Source organism: Nicotiana tabacum, chromosome 10, assembly GCF_000715075.1.
Source record: "Nicotiana tabacum cultivar K326 chromosome 10, ASM71507v2, whole genome shotgun sequence".
Classification (NCBI taxonomy): domain Eukaryota; kingdom Viridiplantae; phylum Streptophyta; class Magnoliopsida; order Solanales; family Solanaceae; genus Nicotiana; species Nicotiana tabacum.
Window position 1 is genome coordinate 1,303,622 of NC_134089.1, and position 16,556 is coordinate 1,320,177.

The 16,556-nt window shown below is 34.5% G+C and overlaps 2 protein-coding genes and 17 non-coding genes across 24 annotated transcripts in view; 18 read left to right on the plus strand and 1 right to left on the minus strand.

Annotated features, from left to right (window-relative positions):
• LOC142164569 (small ribosomal subunit protein uS11y-like) overlaps positions 1–9,383 on the plus strand; it is a 47,749-nt gene extending 38,366 nt beyond the window's left edge. For all 5 annotated transcript variants that reach the window (XM_075222451.1, XM_075222452.1, XM_075222453.1 and 2 more), the window contains one exon: positions 634–9,383. The gene's annotated coding sequence lies outside the window, so the exon portion shown is untranslated. The remainder of the gene's footprint in view (positions 1–633) is intronic.
• Positions 4,347–4,439, plus strand: LOC142165607 (small nucleolar RNA Z266). The gene has a single exon (XR_012696266.1). It is a non-coding gene; the product is annotated as a small nucleolar RNA Z266 (small nucleolar RNA).
• Positions 4,581–4,673, plus strand: LOC142165597 (small nucleolar RNA Z266). The gene has a single exon (XR_012696257.1). It is a non-coding gene; the product is annotated as a small nucleolar RNA Z266 (small nucleolar RNA).
• LOC142165616 (small nucleolar RNA Z266) lies at positions 4,839–4,932 on the plus strand. The gene has a single exon (XR_012696275.1). It is a non-coding gene; the product is annotated as a small nucleolar RNA Z266 (small nucleolar RNA).
• Positions 5,090–5,185, plus strand: LOC142165575 (small nucleolar RNA Z266). Its single transcript, XR_012696235.1, has one exon. It is a non-coding gene; the product is annotated as a small nucleolar RNA Z266 (small nucleolar RNA).
• On the plus strand, positions 5,308–5,403 carry LOC142165562 (small nucleolar RNA Z266). The gene has a single exon (XR_012696222.1). It is a non-coding gene; the product is annotated as a small nucleolar RNA Z266 (small nucleolar RNA).
• LOC142165557 (small nucleolar RNA Z266) lies at positions 5,727–5,822 on the plus strand. The gene has a single exon (XR_012696218.1). It is a non-coding gene; the product is annotated as a small nucleolar RNA Z266 (small nucleolar RNA).
• On the plus strand, positions 5,944–6,039 carry LOC142165628 (small nucleolar RNA Z266). The gene has a single exon (XR_012696287.1). It is a non-coding gene; the product is annotated as a small nucleolar RNA Z266 (small nucleolar RNA).
• Positions 6,161–6,255, plus strand: LOC142165586 (small nucleolar RNA Z266). Its single transcript, XR_012696246.1, has one exon. It is a non-coding gene; the product is annotated as a small nucleolar RNA Z266 (small nucleolar RNA).
• Positions 6,768–6,862, plus strand: LOC142165568 (small nucleolar RNA Z266). The gene has a single exon (XR_012696228.1). It is a non-coding gene; the product is annotated as a small nucleolar RNA Z266 (small nucleolar RNA).
• On the plus strand, positions 6,905–7,000 carry LOC142165598 (small nucleolar RNA Z266). The gene has a single exon (XR_012696258.1). It is a non-coding gene; the product is annotated as a small nucleolar RNA Z266 (small nucleolar RNA).
• On the plus strand, positions 7,477–7,569 carry LOC142165583 (small nucleolar RNA Z266). Its single transcript, XR_012696243.1, has one exon. It is a non-coding gene; the product is annotated as a small nucleolar RNA Z266 (small nucleolar RNA).
• On the plus strand, positions 7,736–7,829 carry LOC142165617 (small nucleolar RNA Z266). The gene has a single exon (XR_012696276.1). It is a non-coding gene; the product is annotated as a small nucleolar RNA Z266 (small nucleolar RNA).
• LOC142165587 (small nucleolar RNA Z266) lies at positions 7,987–8,082 on the plus strand. Its single transcript, XR_012696247.1, has one exon. It is a non-coding gene; the product is annotated as a small nucleolar RNA Z266 (small nucleolar RNA).
• Positions 8,205–8,300, plus strand: LOC142165563 (small nucleolar RNA Z266). The gene has a single exon (XR_012696223.1). It is a non-coding gene; the product is annotated as a small nucleolar RNA Z266 (small nucleolar RNA).
• On the plus strand, positions 8,625–8,720 carry LOC142165584 (small nucleolar RNA Z266). The gene has a single exon (XR_012696244.1). It is a non-coding gene; the product is annotated as a small nucleolar RNA Z266 (small nucleolar RNA).
• LOC142165569 (small nucleolar RNA Z266) lies at positions 9,014–9,108 on the plus strand. Its single transcript, XR_012696229.1, has one exon. It is a non-coding gene; the product is annotated as a small nucleolar RNA Z266 (small nucleolar RNA).
• Positions 9,151–9,246, plus strand: LOC142165603 (small nucleolar RNA Z266). Its single transcript, XR_012696263.1, has one exon. It is a non-coding gene; the product is annotated as a small nucleolar RNA Z266 (small nucleolar RNA).
• A 3,202-nt stretch (positions 9,384–12,585) lies between the features above and the next one.
• The window catches only part of LOC107773859 (beta-fructofuranosidase, insoluble isoenzyme 1-like), a 29,514-nt gene continuing 25,543 nt past the window's right edge, over positions 12,586–16,556 (minus strand). Inside the window, exons 1-6 of one of the 2 annotated variants that reach the window (XM_075222387.1) lie at positions 16,178–16,468; positions 15,093–15,101; positions 13,968–14,983; positions 13,353–13,597; positions 13,020–13,116; positions 12,586–12,933 (exon numbers count right to left, since the gene is read on the minus strand). In XM_075222387.1, coding sequence (XP_075078488.1) covers positions 12,754–12,933; positions 13,020–13,116; positions 13,353–13,597; positions 13,968–14,983; positions 15,093–15,101; positions 16,178–16,373 — 1,743 coding nt within the window. In that variant the 5' untranslated portion in view covers positions 16,374–16,468 and the 3' untranslated portion in view covers positions 12,586–12,753. Of the gene's footprint in view, positions 12,934–13,019; positions 13,117–13,352; positions 13,598–13,967; positions 14,984–15,092; positions 15,102–16,177; positions 16,469–16,556 lie in introns of those variants that run through there. The other variant, NM_001325170.1, reaches the window with a different exon arrangement.

Here is a 16,556-nt window from a genome sequence, read left to right on the forward strand (position 1 = left end):
TGTGACATTTGTTTCTAGTAGTTGCTGATGCTATTATTTACATTTTTTGTTGTTCGGTATATTATTTAAAGTTGTTGATTTCATTGTTTAATAGCTATATGGATGGACCTAGATGATTTTGTTCAGCATCTAGCATCCTCTTGTTTTTTCCCTATGTATTTAATTTTTTCACTGTAGGTGTGGGTTGGAGATTTTTATAGCAATAGAATGTCCAGAATCTCTAGTGCTAGGCAACCCTTAATTTGTCGAAAACAACAAATAATTGTTATTGGAACGAAATGGTTTTAGGTGAAGGGAACTGAAAATTTGAGGTTACTTATAGCCAGTTTTACTAAAAGACATTGCTTATTTCGAAGAAGTGTGTGCTTCACTCAATGACGCCATCGAAAAATGGTCTTTCTTCGATCTTAACATAGGGAATTTGGATCAATATTGGCATTATTGCATTTTTGGATGCTAAAATAAGCTGTGTCAAATGTACTTTGATTAGTATAGTATTAAAATCATGTTTGTCTGCCAACTTTTTCGTAAATTGTGTGCTTCAAATCAAGTGCACTTTACTTCTGGCTTCTCGTTTCAAGCTACATATACATTGTCGTTTGCATTTCAATTTATTATACTCCATGGTTGCAGGTGGAATGAAGGTGAAGGTTGATTGAGATGAATCTTCTCCGTATGCTGCCATGCTTGCAGCTCAGGATGTGTCACAGCGATGCAAGGTAGTGTGCTGTGTAGTTTTTGATTATGTATTATATCTTAAATTCTACTGAACCGTTAAACACATCAGATATCTAGGTGTGTAGTTCATATCTTCATCTGGGAAACTGCATTACGCACCAATTTTCATGAAAGAAGAAATGAGGACTTTTTGCCAGGATGGTATAGACTTATGTACCTAGATTGAATGTTGGCTTCTATTTAAACAAGGTCATGAATTGGAGTTGTTGTATCTAATTTCACCGAGCCTGGAGATGTGCAAGGGGTGGTGTTTCTTTTGCTGCTGCATGACCAATAAAATGTGTCAAATTAAACAGATAGTTTTTCTAGCAGTAAAAATCTTGAGACCTTTTTGGAGCTTCTGATTGCCTCCATTCTAGACCTCCTCTGTTCTCTTTCAATCCATTATCAATTCGGTTTTCTTTCCATTTCCGTCCGTAAATTAAGGAGAGAGTAAGTGAAGAAGGATGTAAGAAGAGCAAACTAGCACCAAAGAGTGTTAATGAAGTAGGTGCAATTGTTGGGCACTGGAATTCAAATTCTTGTAGAGGGTTGGTGATGTTTTTTCATCGGTCTAAGCTTGGGTCGATAGAGTTAGCTGATATTTGTGTTGGTGGAAGATAAAGACATACTCAATGGTATGGTTGAGGTGTTAGGTCATTTCTTTCATTTGTATAAGAAAGTACATACTCGTTAGAATATTTGAGGTGCGTGTGAGCTAGTTCGTACACCAAATACAAAAATTCAGCAATTACATTTAGATGGAGTGAGCTAACAGTAGAAGTTCTAATGGGAAGATTTATTCATTTTTCAAGCATAAGTGCTCTTCTCTCTCTCTCTCTATCTCTCTCCGAGCAGAAGTAACTATATCCAACATTTAATTGTGCATAATTTCCCAAAAAGATACAAATGATTAATTTAAAATTCAGCAACTTAAGAGAGTAGAATCTCGAACCAATAAAGTTCAAATCTTGGTGTCGTCTCTAATGTATAGTACACCAGTGTGGATGGATGATGCTAGCTTATCACAAACTGAAACAATCTTTTGATTTTTGCGATACCTAAGGAGGTGACTTAGTGATCAATGAAAGCAGACCTTGGTAATCGGGGTTCAAATCCCAATACGGTAAAAGAATTTACTATTAGGTGATTAGTTTTTTGATTCCTATTTTAATGAGCATGTAGATAACTTCCGGAATAATTCAGGTGTGCGCAAGCTGATCTGGACATCATCGAAAAAAGGCAAAATACATAGTTTACCCATTGACCTTGCACCCAAATCCCTGTTACACACCTCTCCATCACAGACAACCTTTTACACACCCGACCTTTATAGAGTGTCTAAGACACACCACTTTGCCCTCGTGGTCAGTGCGTATCATTACCATCAAATGAAGCGTGTGAACATCATAATTTTTTTTATAAAATGTCAATTTTTTAGTTTATTTTTATTTTTATTTTAAATAGGGTCATCTTCTTCCATGTATAAAAACCACCAAAATTACCATAGTTGCTCCCTAACAATTAGACCCACTTCTCTCTACCCGATCTACTCTTCTCAAATAGATGTACCAAGATTTTTCATATCTCTTCTTGTTGATCATTAGCCTTTAGTTTTGTAGATTTTTTTGTTAAGAAATTATAATTAGAGTTGAACAATTTAAACTCTTTGTAGCTCCACCAACCATTAAAGCTTGGCTCAAGCGTATGTACACAGAAAATTCTTTTCTTTTCTAGAAAGCTTAGCTTGAGCTTTTGTCATGGTTAAGTTAAAATTTTCGAAAGGGTGGATTTTTTGAAAGTATCCCCAGCCGCTAAAGCTTACCTCAAGCTTTTGCAGATAAGCATATTCTTTAAATTTGTTAATGGGTAAATTTACAAATAATTAAATTGTAAAATTCTTAATCTCCTTCACTAAGAAATGCACATTCCTCTTTATTATTACTAGTCACTACCTCGCTGCTTCAGTGTTGGAAATCGAAAGAGCACGAACAAAAATTGAAAGCATGGTGATGGCAGTTATGGTGGACATGATGAAGAAGACATGGATATAATTGTAATTTTATATGTTATCTTGATATTATTAGTCAGTCACACGTGTCACGACTTTATTGGCGCGTGACTACACACGCTTTGAAAATCTGGTGAAGAAAAAAATGGTGTGTAAAAGGTTGCCCGTGGTGGAGAGTGGTGTAACCGGAATTTGGATGCAAGGTCGATGGGTAAACTATGTATTTTGCCTTAAAAAAACTTTGGTTTCCTCAAGAAATGAAACTTCATTATTTTAATAATCTTTTCGGCCCAACTAACTTCATTCACGAGTAGTAAGGCCTAGGAATCATTATAGGGTTTTGGCCCATTAATGCTCTTCAAAAACCCTAAAACTGGCGATTCTATAAATAATCTATTTTTAACCATTTTTATAGCCGAATATCGCTAGGAAGTGTGCTTCTTATTTGTTACTAAACCAAAGTGAGCTTCTTCTCTGTTGCCTTAATTTCATGCTGTTTAATTTGCTCTCTATCCTTTGTTTTTCTTAAATTGTTGCATTTTGGGTGCCTATTCTTTTTTAAAACCCATAGCAATTTGTATGCTACGGGGGATGTTATATGTACCCATATAGATATTGCCATTCTCAACTTAGTCAGCTGTGTTTTCTTCTGTTGCAGTTGATTATCATGACTGGTAAATTTTAAACTTTATTTTATAACTGATGCTTTGATATAAATTATGTTTATTGTTGTTTTTAGTTTTTCTACCGTTCAATTGTATGTAGTTATATGTTTATATGCTGAGGAGGAGCTATGTATTATTTTATCTCCTGCTTGTTAAGTGCAAAAGAGGGTGTTATTAGTTCCCAATATTTATTTCCATCCTTCAACTTTGTCAGCTGTAATTTTTCCTGTAGTTGATTTTCATGAATGGTACAGTATTATTTTGCACCTTATAACAACAACAAACAACAAAAAACCCAATGTAATCCTACATGTGGTGTTTGGGGAGGATAATGTGTACACAGTGTTACCCCTACCATGGGAAGGTAGAGAGACTGTTTCCGATAGACGGGAATCATAATCACATCACTTGTTGAAAAGAAAACAATGGGTTATTATTTTGCACCTTATATTGCAAATTAAGTATTAGCATTGATATATTACCAATTGTTTTTTAAACTACAAACTGTTAAAGTTTCGTTCAAACATTTGGTGATACAAAGTTCTTTGATGGAAAATTTGTATTTTTATAAGTATAATTTTTGAGAAATAGCACTTTATGAATAGACTATTTATTCTAGATTAATTTTGATATTTTGCGCAGCCCTTAAGATCGCCTTCCACTATATACATGGAAGCGTTTTGAGTCATAGCTGCGCTACACTAACTTTGTATACACATAGCCCCTTTTAATGTACTTGTACATATAAAGGGCGTGGTATATGCTGGAGATTATCTTTAGGGTTTTCCTTTAGGAAGTCTCCTTTTACCTTTCCTAATAATTTTTGGGTCATTTCCCCTTTTTTGGTTCTATCTTTCCTATTTAGGATAATTGAACCAAAGATACTTTGAATGACTCTAGTTAAGGTGGGGTGTACATTACTTTGCAAGTTTTATTAGTAAATCTACTCTTTGTGATGGCAAGAATGATGAAAAAATTAGATGTGCGAGAGGTGAATTCCTCTTTGAGCTTAACATCGAGGCTTATTCATATTCTGACTTCCTTGAGTTTTTGTTTTTCTTTACATTCTGTTTCATTTTGCTTGGTTTTTGTTGTGTTGTAGCGTGCAATACACCTTCAGTGCAGTTTTTGAAGGATTCAAACAACATATCATTTTATTGCATGTTTTTATCACTTTATTCTTTAGTTATGGCAAGAATGATGAAAAATATTAGATGTGCGAGGGTGAAATTCTTTATGAACTTAACATCGAGGCTTATTGATATTTTGACTTGCCTGTATGTATTACTGTTTTGTTTCAATTTACATGACATACTCTGATTTATAGGGTGTATCATTGCCATACTGTGGGATTGTAGAACCAAAGATACTTCGGTTTGCTCCAGTAGATTTGGGAGAGGGGATGTACACTATATTGCAAGTTTAAGCAGTAATTGTAGTCTCTGTTGTGGCAAGAATGATGAAAAAATTAGATGTGCGAGGGGTGAATTCCTCTGTGAGCTTAACATCGAAGCTTATTGATATTCTGACTTCCCTTTTTTGGATTACTCCCCAGTTTCAATTTACATAACATAGTCCTACTTATAGGGTGTATCTTTGCCGTATTGTGGGATTATATAACTAAAGATACTTCAGTTTGGTCCAGTAGATGTTGGGGGTGATGGTGGTACATTTTATTGGTAAGTCTACTCTTTTGTCATGGCAAGAATGAGGAAAAAAAATTAGATGTGCGAGGGGTCTATTCCTCTATGAGCTTAACATCGAGGCATATTTATTTTCTGACTTGCCTTTATGGGTTATTCCACTGTTTCAATTTGCATGCTTTAGTCTGTCTGACTTATAGGTGCTTCGGGTTGCTCTAGATGGGGAAATGTACATTTTATTGCAAGCTTTATTGGTAAATCTACTCTTTTGTCATGGCAAGGATGATGAAAACAAATTAGATGTGCGAGGGGTGTAATCCTCTATGAGCTTAACATCGAGGCATATTTATATTCTGACTTGCCTTTATGGATTACTCCACTGTTTCAATTTGCTTCTTGTAGTCTGACTTATAGGTGCTTCGGATTGCTCTAGTAGATGCGGAAATGTACATTTTATTGCAAGCTTTATTGGTAAGGCTTCTCTTTTGTCATGACAAGAATGAGGAAAAAAAATTAGATTTGCGAGGGGTGTATTCCTCTATGAGCTTAACAATTTTGACTTGCCTTTATGGATTACTTCACTGTTTTAATTTGCTTCTTGTAGTCTGACTTATAGGTGCCTCAGATTGCTTTAGTAGATGGGGAAATGCGCATTTTATTGCAAGCTTTATTGGTAACTCTACTCTTTTGTCATGGCAAGAATGAGGAAAAATAATTAGATGTGCGAAGGGTGTATTCCTCTATGAGCTTAACATCGAGGCATATTTATATTCTGACTTGCCTTTATAGATTATTCCACCATTTTAATTTGCTCGTTGTAGTCTGACTTATAGGTGCTTCGGATTGCTCTATTAGATGCGGAAATGTACATTTTATTGCAAGCTTTATTGGTAAGGCTACTCTTTTGTCATGACAAGAATGAGGAAAAAAAATTAGATTTGCGAGGGGTGTATTCCTCTATGAGCTTAACATCGAGGCATATTTATATTTTGACTTGCCTTTATGGATTACTCCACTGTTTCAATTTGCTTCTTGTAGTCTGACTTATAGGTGCCTCTGATTGCTCTAGTAGATGGGGAAATGCGCATTTTATTGCAAGCTTTATTGGTAACTCTACTCTTTTGTCATGGCAAGAATGAGGAAAAAAATTAGGTGTGCGAGGGGTGTATTCCTCTATGAGCTTAACATCGAGGCATATTTATATTCTGACTTGCCTTTATGGATTACTCCACTGCTTCAATTTGCTCGATGTACTCTGACTTATAGGTGCTTCGGATTGCTCTAGTAGATGCGGAAATGTACATTTTATTGCAAGCTTTATTGGTAAGTCTATTCTTTTGTCATGGCAAGAATGAGGAAAAAAAAAATTAGATTTGCGAGGGGTGTATTCCTTTGCGAGCTTAACTTCGAGGCATATTTATATTCTGACTTGGTTTTTTGGATTACTCCACTGTTTCAATTTGCTTGTTTTAGTCTGACTTATAGGTGCTTCAGATTGCTCTAGTAGATGGGGAAATGAACGTTTTATTGCAAGCTTTATTGGTAACTCTAGGGGTGTATTCCTCTATGAGCTTAACATCGAGGCATATTTATATTTTGCCTTGCCTTTATGGATTACTCCACTGTTTCAATTTGCTTGTTGTAGTCTGACTTATAGGTGCTTCGGATTGCTCTAGTATATGGGAAAATTTACATTTTATTCCAAGCTTTATTGGCGACTCTACTCTTTTGTCATGGCAAGAATGAGGAAAACAATTAGATGTGCGAGGGGTGTATTCCTCTATGAGCTTAACATCGAGGCATATTTATATTCTGACTTGCCTTTTCAATTTGCTTGTTGTAGTCATAACGGTAAATCTACTCTCTCCTTATGGCAAAGATGATGAAAGCAATTTAGATGTGCGAGGGGTGAATTCCTTTATGAGCTCAACATTGAGGCTTATTGATATTCTGACTTGCCGTTATGAACTATCTTCTCCGTTATAATTTATATAGCATAATTTGATAGGGCATGAAGTGTTTCGTGTTATACGATAATGTTAGTACTTTCAAGTTTTCTACATAATCGTACCAATCTAGAAAATGTTCCTTCATGAATTAACTATCTTTGTTAATCTTGTTTAGGATAATTGAACCAAAGATACTTTGAATGGCTCTAGTTAAGGTGGGGTGTACATTACTTTGCAAGTTTTATTAGTAAATCTACTCTTTGTGATGGCAAGAATGATGAAAAAATTAGATGTGCGAGAGTTGAATTCCTCTTTGAGCTTAAGATTTATTCATATTCTGACTTCCTTGAGTTTTTGTTTTTCTTTACATTCTGTTTCATTTTGCTTGGTTTTTGTTTTGTTGTAGCGTGCAATACACCTTCAGTGGAATTTTTGAAGGATACAAATAGCATAGCATTTTATTGCATGTTTTTATCACTTTACTCTTTAGTTATGGCAAGAATGATGAAAAAAATTAGATGTGCGAGGGTGAAATTCTTTATGAACTTTACATTGAGGCTTATTGATATTTTGACTTGCCTGTATGTATTACTGTTTTGTTTCAATTTACATGACATACTCTGATTTATAGGGTGTATCATTGCCATATTGTGGGATTGTAGAACCAAAGATACTTCGGTTTGCTCCAGTAGATTTGGGAGAGGGGATGTACACTATATTGCAAGTTTTAAGCAGTAATTGTAGTCTCTGTTGTGGCAAGAATGATGAAAAAATTAGATGTGCGAGGGGTGAATTCCTCTGTGAGCTTAACATCGAAGCTTATTGATATTCTGACTTCCCTTTTTTGGATTACTCCCCAGTTTCAATTTACATAACATAGTCCTACTTATAGGGTGTATCTTTGCCGTATTGTGGGATTATATAACTAAAGGTACTTCAGTTTGGTCCAGTAGATGTTGGGGGTGGTGGTGGTACATTTTATTGGTAAGTCTACTCTTTTGTCATGGCAAGAATGAGGAAAAAAAATTAGATGTGCGAGGGGTCTATTCCTCTACGAGCTTAACATCGAGGCATATTTATATTCTGACTTGCCTTTATGGGTTATTCCACTGTTTCAATTTGCATGCTTTAGTCTGTCTGACTTATAGGTGCTTCGGGTTGCTCTAGATGGGGAAATGTACATTTTATTGCAAGCTTTATTGGTAAATCTACTCTTTTGTCATGGCAAGGATGATGAAAACAAATTAGATGTGCGAGGGGTGTAATCCTCTATGAGCTTAACATCGAGGCATATTTATATTCTGACTTGCCTTTATGGATTACTCCACTATTTCAATTTGCTTGTTGTAGTCTGACTTATAGGTGCTTCGGATTGCTCTAGTAGATGCGGAAAAGTACATTTTATTGCAAGCTTTATTGGTAAGGCTTCTCTTTTGTCATGACAAGAATGAGGAAAAAAAAATTAGATTTGCGAGGGGTGTATTCCTCTATGAGATTAACAATTTTGACTTGCCTTTATGGATTACTTCACTGTTTCAATTTGCTTCTTGTAGTCTGACTTATAGGTGCCTCAGATTGCTTTAGTAGATGGGGAATTGCGCATTTTATTGCAAGCTTTATTGGTAACTCTACTCTTTTGTCATGGCAAGAATGAGGAAAAAAAATTAGATGTGCGAAGGGTGTATTCCTATATGAGCTTAACATCGAGGCATATTTATATTCTGACTCGCCATTATGGATTATTCCACTGTTTCAATTTGCTCTTTGTAGTATGAGTTATAGGTGCTTGAGATTGCTCTAGTAGATGCGGAAATGTACATTTTATTGCAAGCTTTGTTGGTAACTATAGAAGTGTATTACTCTACGAGCTTAACATCGAGTCATATTTATTTTATGACTTGCCTTTATGGATTACTCCACTATTTCAATTTGCTTGTTGTAGTCTAACTTATTGGCCCTTCGGATTGCTCTAGTAGATGGGGAAATTTACATTTTATTCCAAGCTTTATTGGTGGCTCTACTCTTTTGTCATGGCAAGAATGAGGAAAACAATTAGATGTGCGAGGGGTGTATTCCTCTATGAGCTTAACATCGAGGCATATTTATATTCTGACTTGCCTTTTCAATTTGCTTGTTGTAGTCATAACGGTAAATCTACTCTCTCCTTATGGCAAAGATGATGAAAACAATTTTGATGTGCGAGGGGTGAATTCCTTTATGAGCTCAACATTGAGGCTTATTGATATTCTGACTTGCCGTTATGAACTATCTTCTCCGTTTTAATTTATATAGCATAATTTGATAGGGCATGAAGTGTTTCGTGTTATACGATAATGTTAGTACTTTCAAGTTTTCTACATAATCGTACCAATCTAGAAAATGTTCCTTCATGAATTAACTATCTTTGTTAATCTTAAATTTTATTTGTTTGACTCTATAAATCATTTATATTTCTTGCTTGTCATTGGCACGGATGATGAAACTACTATATGTGCAAGAGTCACAAATGACTCTGTGAGCTCTAATAGTTATGCTAATGTATTCTGACTTGCCAATCTTGCCCTTTGCAACATATTGGTTTATTCATTTATTTGCTTACAAAGTGAAGCTGTATGGTCATGTTTTCAGACAACTCATCTTTTGATATCAAAATGAACCGTTAAGAAAGGAAAGTACATACTCGTTAGAATATTTGAGGTGCTTGTGAGCTAGTTCGTACACCAAATACAAAAATTCAGCTATTACATTTAGATGGAGTGAGCTAACAATAGAAGTTCTAAGGGGAAGATTTATTCATTTTTCAAGCACAAGTGCTCCTCTCTCTCTCTCTCTCTCTCTCTCTCTCTCTCTCTCTCTCTCTCTCTCTCTCTCTCTCTCTCTCTCTCTCTCTCTCTCTCTCTCCCCGAGCAGAAGTAACTATATCCAACATTTAATTGTGCATAATTTCCCAAAAAGATACAAATGATTAATTTAAAATTCAGCAACTTAAAAGAGTAGAATCTCGAACCAATAAAGTTCAAATCTTGGTGTCGTCTCTAATGTATAGTACACCAGTGTGGATGGATGATGCTAGCTTATCTCAAACTGAAACAATCTTTTGATTTTTGTGATACCTAAGGAGATGACTTAGTGATCAATTAAAGCAAACCTTGGTAATCATCGGAATAATTCAGGTGTGCGCAAGATGATCTGGACATCATCGAAAAAAGGCGAAATACATAGTTTTTACCCTTTGACCTTGCACCCAAATCCCTGTTACACACCTCTCCATCACAGACAACTTTTTACACACCCGACCTTTATAGTTGCCCACGTGGTCAGTGCGTATCATTACCATCAAATGAGGCGCGTGAACATGATAATTTTTGTATCAAATGTCAATTTTTTAGTTTATTTTTATTTTTATTTTAAATAGGGTCATCTTCTTTCATGTTTAAAAACCACCTAAATTACCATAGTTGCTCCCTAACACTTAGACCCACTTCTCTCTGCCCGATCTACTCTTCTCAAATAGATTTACGAAGATTTTTCATATCTCTTCTTGTTGATCATTAGTCTTTAGTTTTGTAGATTTTTTTGTTAAGAAATTATAATTAGAGTTGAACAATTTAAACTCTTTGTAGCTCCACCAACCATTAAAGCTTGGCTCAAGCGTATGTACACAGAAAATTCTTTTCTTTTCTAGAAAGCTTAGCTTGAGCTTTTGTCATGGTTAAGTTAAAATTTTCGAAAGGGTGGCTTTTTTGAAAGTATCCCCAGCCACTAAAACTTACCTCAAGCTTTTGCAGATAAGCATATTCTTTAAATTTGTTAATGGGTAAATTTTCAAATAATTAATTGTAAAATTCTTAATCTTCTTCTCTAAGAAATGCACATTCCTCTTTATTATTACTAGTCACTACCTCGCTGCTTCAGTTGTGGAAATCGAAAGAGCACGAACAAAAATTGAAAGTATGGTGATGGCAGTTATGGTGGACAGGATGAAGAAGACATGGATATAATTGTAATTTTATGTGTTATCTTGATAATATTAGTCAGTGACACGTGTCACGACTTCATTGGCGCGTGACTATACACATGCTTTGAAAATCTGGTGAAGAAAAAAATGGTGTGTAAAAGGTTGCCCGTGGTGGAGAGCGGTGTAACCGGAATTTGGATGCAAGGTCGATGGTAAACTATGTATTTTGCCTTGAAAAAACTTTGGTTTGCTCAAGAAATGAAGTTTGACTCTATAAATCATTTATATTTCTTGCTTGTCATTGGCACGGATGATGAAACTACTATATGTGCAACTCACAAATGACTGTGAGCTCTAATAGTTATGGTAATGTATTATGACTTGCCAATCTTGCCCTTTTCAACATATTGATTTATTCATTTATTTGCTTACAAAGTGAAGATGTATGGTCATGTTTTCAGACAACTCATCCTTTGGCCTCAAATGGAGTGTGATCCCACAAATGGAGTATGGGGAGGGTGGAGTGTACGTAGCTCCTTACCTACCTTTTGTGAGATGGAGAAGTTGTTTCCAATAAACCTTCGGCTTGAGAATTATATTAGCTACAAGACACTTGCGAATTAAGAGTTGGAGGGTTGTTTGAATGTTAAGTTGAAGTTTAGTGGAAGTGGTGGTTCAGTTCTATTAGCAACCAGACCGGAACTTGCTATACAAGGATGATGTTTTTAATGTATAGAAACATTTTTCAACTAGTACCTTCATGCAGTCATTGATTGTAAGGTGCTGTGAAGTAAATGTATCTTTTTACGGTTTGTAAGTACTACACAGGAATGTTTATGATGTTCATAGAATTTGTTATCGCGGGTTCAAATTTGATTTAGTTTAAAGAATAATGAAAGCTCTACCAAATCTGAAAAGACGGTTTCTTTAGTTTGCATACATCATGTATCTTGTATTTTCCCAGTGACTGTTACTTTGAAACTAAAATCTATGGGGAAAAGAAAGGGGCTAAATTTGATGTCTATTGATTTTGAGGAAAAGGTGGTCCTAGTCAACTTAGTCCATTACCCAAAATCTCAAGAACTTCAATAAATGTTCCATCGTTAAGGCATATGACGAGTGACCAAATCTATAATATTGTGTATTTCATGAATCTCAACGAGAGCATTGTATTGCTAACATATTCTTGAATATTTATGTTCTTTTTACACTTCTGGGTGCGTTTAGAATGTAGGAAAATGTTTTTCACCAAGTATATTTTACCCTAGAACATTTTGAGTCATTTTCTGTATTAGTGGATTATAAGGTTGATGACATAAGATACTTTAAACATGTAAGACAGTGCTTGACGATTGTGTTTTGACATAGTCGTGGTATATTAAAAGCTGACAAAGAAAGTGTCGCTTATTATTATACTTTTTAAAATGGTGATATCGCTTATTAAATTTTTTGCGTACGCCACTATTAACCGAAAAAAAAAAAAAGTATGTTGTACAAAGACTGAATTACATAGCTCTTTGGAAACGATGGAACAAATATCCATCTCTCTCAATCGAAGTCCCCAGGATTATTTTTTCCAGTTTCTTGTCAAATGGTATAAGAATTAGGTAGATGCGCAATTATTATAGGAAAAAGATAAGAATTGAAAGCAAAAACATAGTATTCTCATAAATTTAAAATAGAGGATATTTACAAGTTTGCTTTTGTCTATTGGCACAATAGAGTTGTAACAATCATATCTAGCGACAAACTCCCATGTCCATCAAATTCTTATATTTTCCCCCTTTTGTGATAGTTTTCTCCCAACTTTTTATTCTATCTTAGCATTACCCATACTCCATGCATCTAGAGTCTCAATTGTAATTGGCTCCGTACCATTGTTAAAGGCAAATAAATGTGCCTTGTCATAAATTGCCAATGTTGGATAAACTCTTGATGTTATGCATGTTTTTCCACCAGCACCAAAACTCTCCACTACTGAATTATCAATCTGTAGACAAAAAAAATGACCAAAAAAAGTTATATTAAACAGAGAGAATTGGACATATTTACATAAATTGATAAAAGAAAGATTACCAAACTCCTGAGAGACAACTTTTTGTCTGCTAAATCTACATCCACATATCCAGCAAACGAAGGTTTATACATTGTTTCGTTGTACTTAAGAGTTGACCTGTCCAAAATAAACAAAATTGAATAAGTGAAGTTGCACATGTGGCAACTCAACCAAAAATATTTAGTCGTTATTCAATATACACAAATTATACACTAATTTTGTATAAATTATACATAGATCATACATCTGTCAGCTATATTTTAGGTCAATGTAAACATTTCAGTTGAATAAGGAGGTTGGTCAATTTCGAAAGATCTAAAATTGTGCTTATAAGAAAGAGAAAATAAACATACCTTGTGGCATCAGAGCACATGAGAACTTTGTAATTTTGTTGTGCTTTGAAAACTCTAAAGAAAACAGGTGTGTATTCTTCCAAGTTTTGAGAAGCCAATGTTGCAATACCAAATGGCCCAAGCCCTCCTTGAACAGTTGAACCCTTAATTGCACAAACATCTTGTGCATAAAGATCAGTCCAATTAGGATCAAATGGCTCTGCCTTGTCCAAACTTGCGAAAGAGAATGTCACTTCAACATCAGCCTGCCATTTTCACGAGAATTAACCTAAATAGTCGTTCATTCAATCGTTTAAACTAAAAATAGCCAATAGATATATAATTCATGTGTAATGTACGTATAACCGTGTAAAATCAATATATAATTTTTTTATAAATCTAGCCGTTTGTTTGTGTAAAAGTCCCTTTTCATTTAGTGCCTTGATATGTCTTATTAGAATATGATTGCACTAACAATAATTACGCCTCAATCCTAAATAAGTTGGGTTATAAATGAGTTCTCAATGACTAATTTACTCCATATAAACTCATCATACACCAATATTATACAAAATAAAAACAAAAGAATAATAAATATTAGTGATAGAAGTTCTTTAGAAAAAAAAAAAAGTCTACCTGTGCAGGTGTGATTCCTTTAACCTCAACCATTTCTCCATTGTTCAACTTCTTGTTGCTCAATTGGAACTTTTGTTTTCTTAGAGTTTCTAATTCTTCGACAGGCCATTGAACCAATTGTTTACCACTAGGGTCGAGCCATAATTTACGTGGAATTAGTTGAATTCCAGCCCATCCTTTTTTAATATCATCATCGGGCATAATATCCGATTCGTTAGCCCAACCCCAAGTAACTCTTCGATTCTTGCTAGGATCATAAAATGATTTAGATGCGTAGAAATTTCCATAGTCAAGTCTCAATCCCTTCCAACTATCAACCGAAGTGTTATCTGGAATATACCTGTCTTTTTTAATATCGTACGTACCAACAGTATAGTACTCAAACCTAGTAAGATCCATACTATTTTTAAGTACGTACTTAGAATCTTCACCATATTTATCTAAACCATTTGTACCTTGTAATGATACAGGGAAAAAATCAGGACATTCCCAATTTCCTGTATTAGCAGTTGAATGAAGTGGATGTTTAGCCTTAATCCATCTCATAAAATCCTTACTTCTATACATTATTGCCAATCCCCTCTTTTTTCTCAAACTTCCCATTATAATTCTCCAATGACCATCTTTGCCCATCCAAGCTGTTGTCGGGTCACGAAATTGGGTCTTGTTAATGCTAATATCCGGGACGATTAACGGGTTGTTATCGGGCTTGATCCATTCGCGAAGATATGGATCGGATAAGTTGGCCGGGACGGCGTAATTTTGGACTTGGGTTTTATTGGCATCAACTATTCCAGTGTACAAAATAATGGGCTTGTTACCAGGAAGAACTGTTGCTGAACCAGACCAAGTTCCATATTTGTCAAATTGTTTGGATGGATAAATTGCAGGCTCTAAATTAATCCAATTGATTAAATCTTTTGAGACTGAATGAGCCCAAACAATGTTGCCCCATACTGATCCTTTTGGATTGTACTGGTAAAATAGATGATAATATCCATTGAAATACATTGGGGCTGTTGGAAATAACATGAAAATTATTAGCATAGTTAGGAATAATTCGTGGTTACGTTTTATATAATAGTAAAAATTAAATAAGCTAAAAAAGAAATATCGTTGACTCACCATTAGGGTCTATTGTACGTTTGTTTGAAGGCATCGAGAGAGACCATGAAAAAGAAATAATGACAAAAAATGATTAGTAAAGATAATTGAAACAATTTACATATATCAATAATTAAAATTTGGAATATATATTCAATTAATTAACAAATGAAAGGTGAAAATAGGCAAACGTGGTTATCTATACACTTTGACATGCAGAGGAAATAGAATATTGTGGATTTGTAATTACCAGAGAAAGATAATAGAAATCTAAAGTCACATCTCCTCCATAATATTAATGCAGTGATCTTAATATTACAATTGCGTCATGAATGCATGAACAAAAAAAAAATGGAAATCATAACATACCATGCATTTATAAATATCGGCCTTAAAAAAATGGATTTCATATTTTATCAAATGGCGGATATAGACTAGGTGCAATAGGTTCGACAAAATTCATTATGTCTTACTCGGACTCTCTCTCTCTATATATATATATATATATATGAAAATAGTTTGATACATACATATATAAAGAACACAACCCTCAAAAGGAACATACCATTGCATGCATCTATAGCACAATTGATGGTGTACATGTTATGCGTGGTGAATCTAGACTCAATATGTTAGACTATATGTGCGTGAGAAAAACTAATATACATATAATTAAATAACAGATCAACCCACAGAGAGAACATGTATACCCAGTGGTCGTACGCAAAATTTTTCGTAAGCGGTGTCACTATTAAAAAGTTAAATAGAAGAACAAATTACCAAAATGACATCCCATTAAAATGTCTTTTCATAAAATTATAGAATTCAACTCATAATGGAAACAACAAATATATTAAAAATATAAACAAAACAATAACAAGACAACTTATAACTGTCGATGACCCAGTTGACGTAGATGATGAGAGAGATATTCACAGTTTTTCAATAATCGATGATGCGTTATTCTGTGGCAAATCTAGACTAGACTCAACATGCATGTTAAACAAAATTCACTACGTCTACTCGGACTATATGTACATGCGTAAGAAAAATTAATTAATAATACATTATATAAAGAACAGAACCCACGTATGTAGAGTACGTACCATTGATCCAATGCTTTGGGGGTTGAAAATGATAACCAGTTCTGCCGACAGTTTTGATATTTATAGCACTTGTATCTTGTAGGTGGATAAAAACTTTGTGGGAAGCTAAAACTCCATTATTGGATAATAAAACTACAAAGAAACAAACTAAGATAGGCAAAGCCCAACGAGAAGAGCTTTTGTTACATAACTCCATTTTCTCTATCGGGCTTTGACAGATACTATTTACTTTATATACTTAATTTTTTTTAATCCCCCTTTTCATGTGGAGAAAGAAACTGGGGAATGAAGATGAATGGAAAGTTTGAGGAGTATTTATATTGAAAAAGAAGAGTGATGTTTGTTTTGGTTCAAGGATTGAGAGTTTATTTAGGATAAT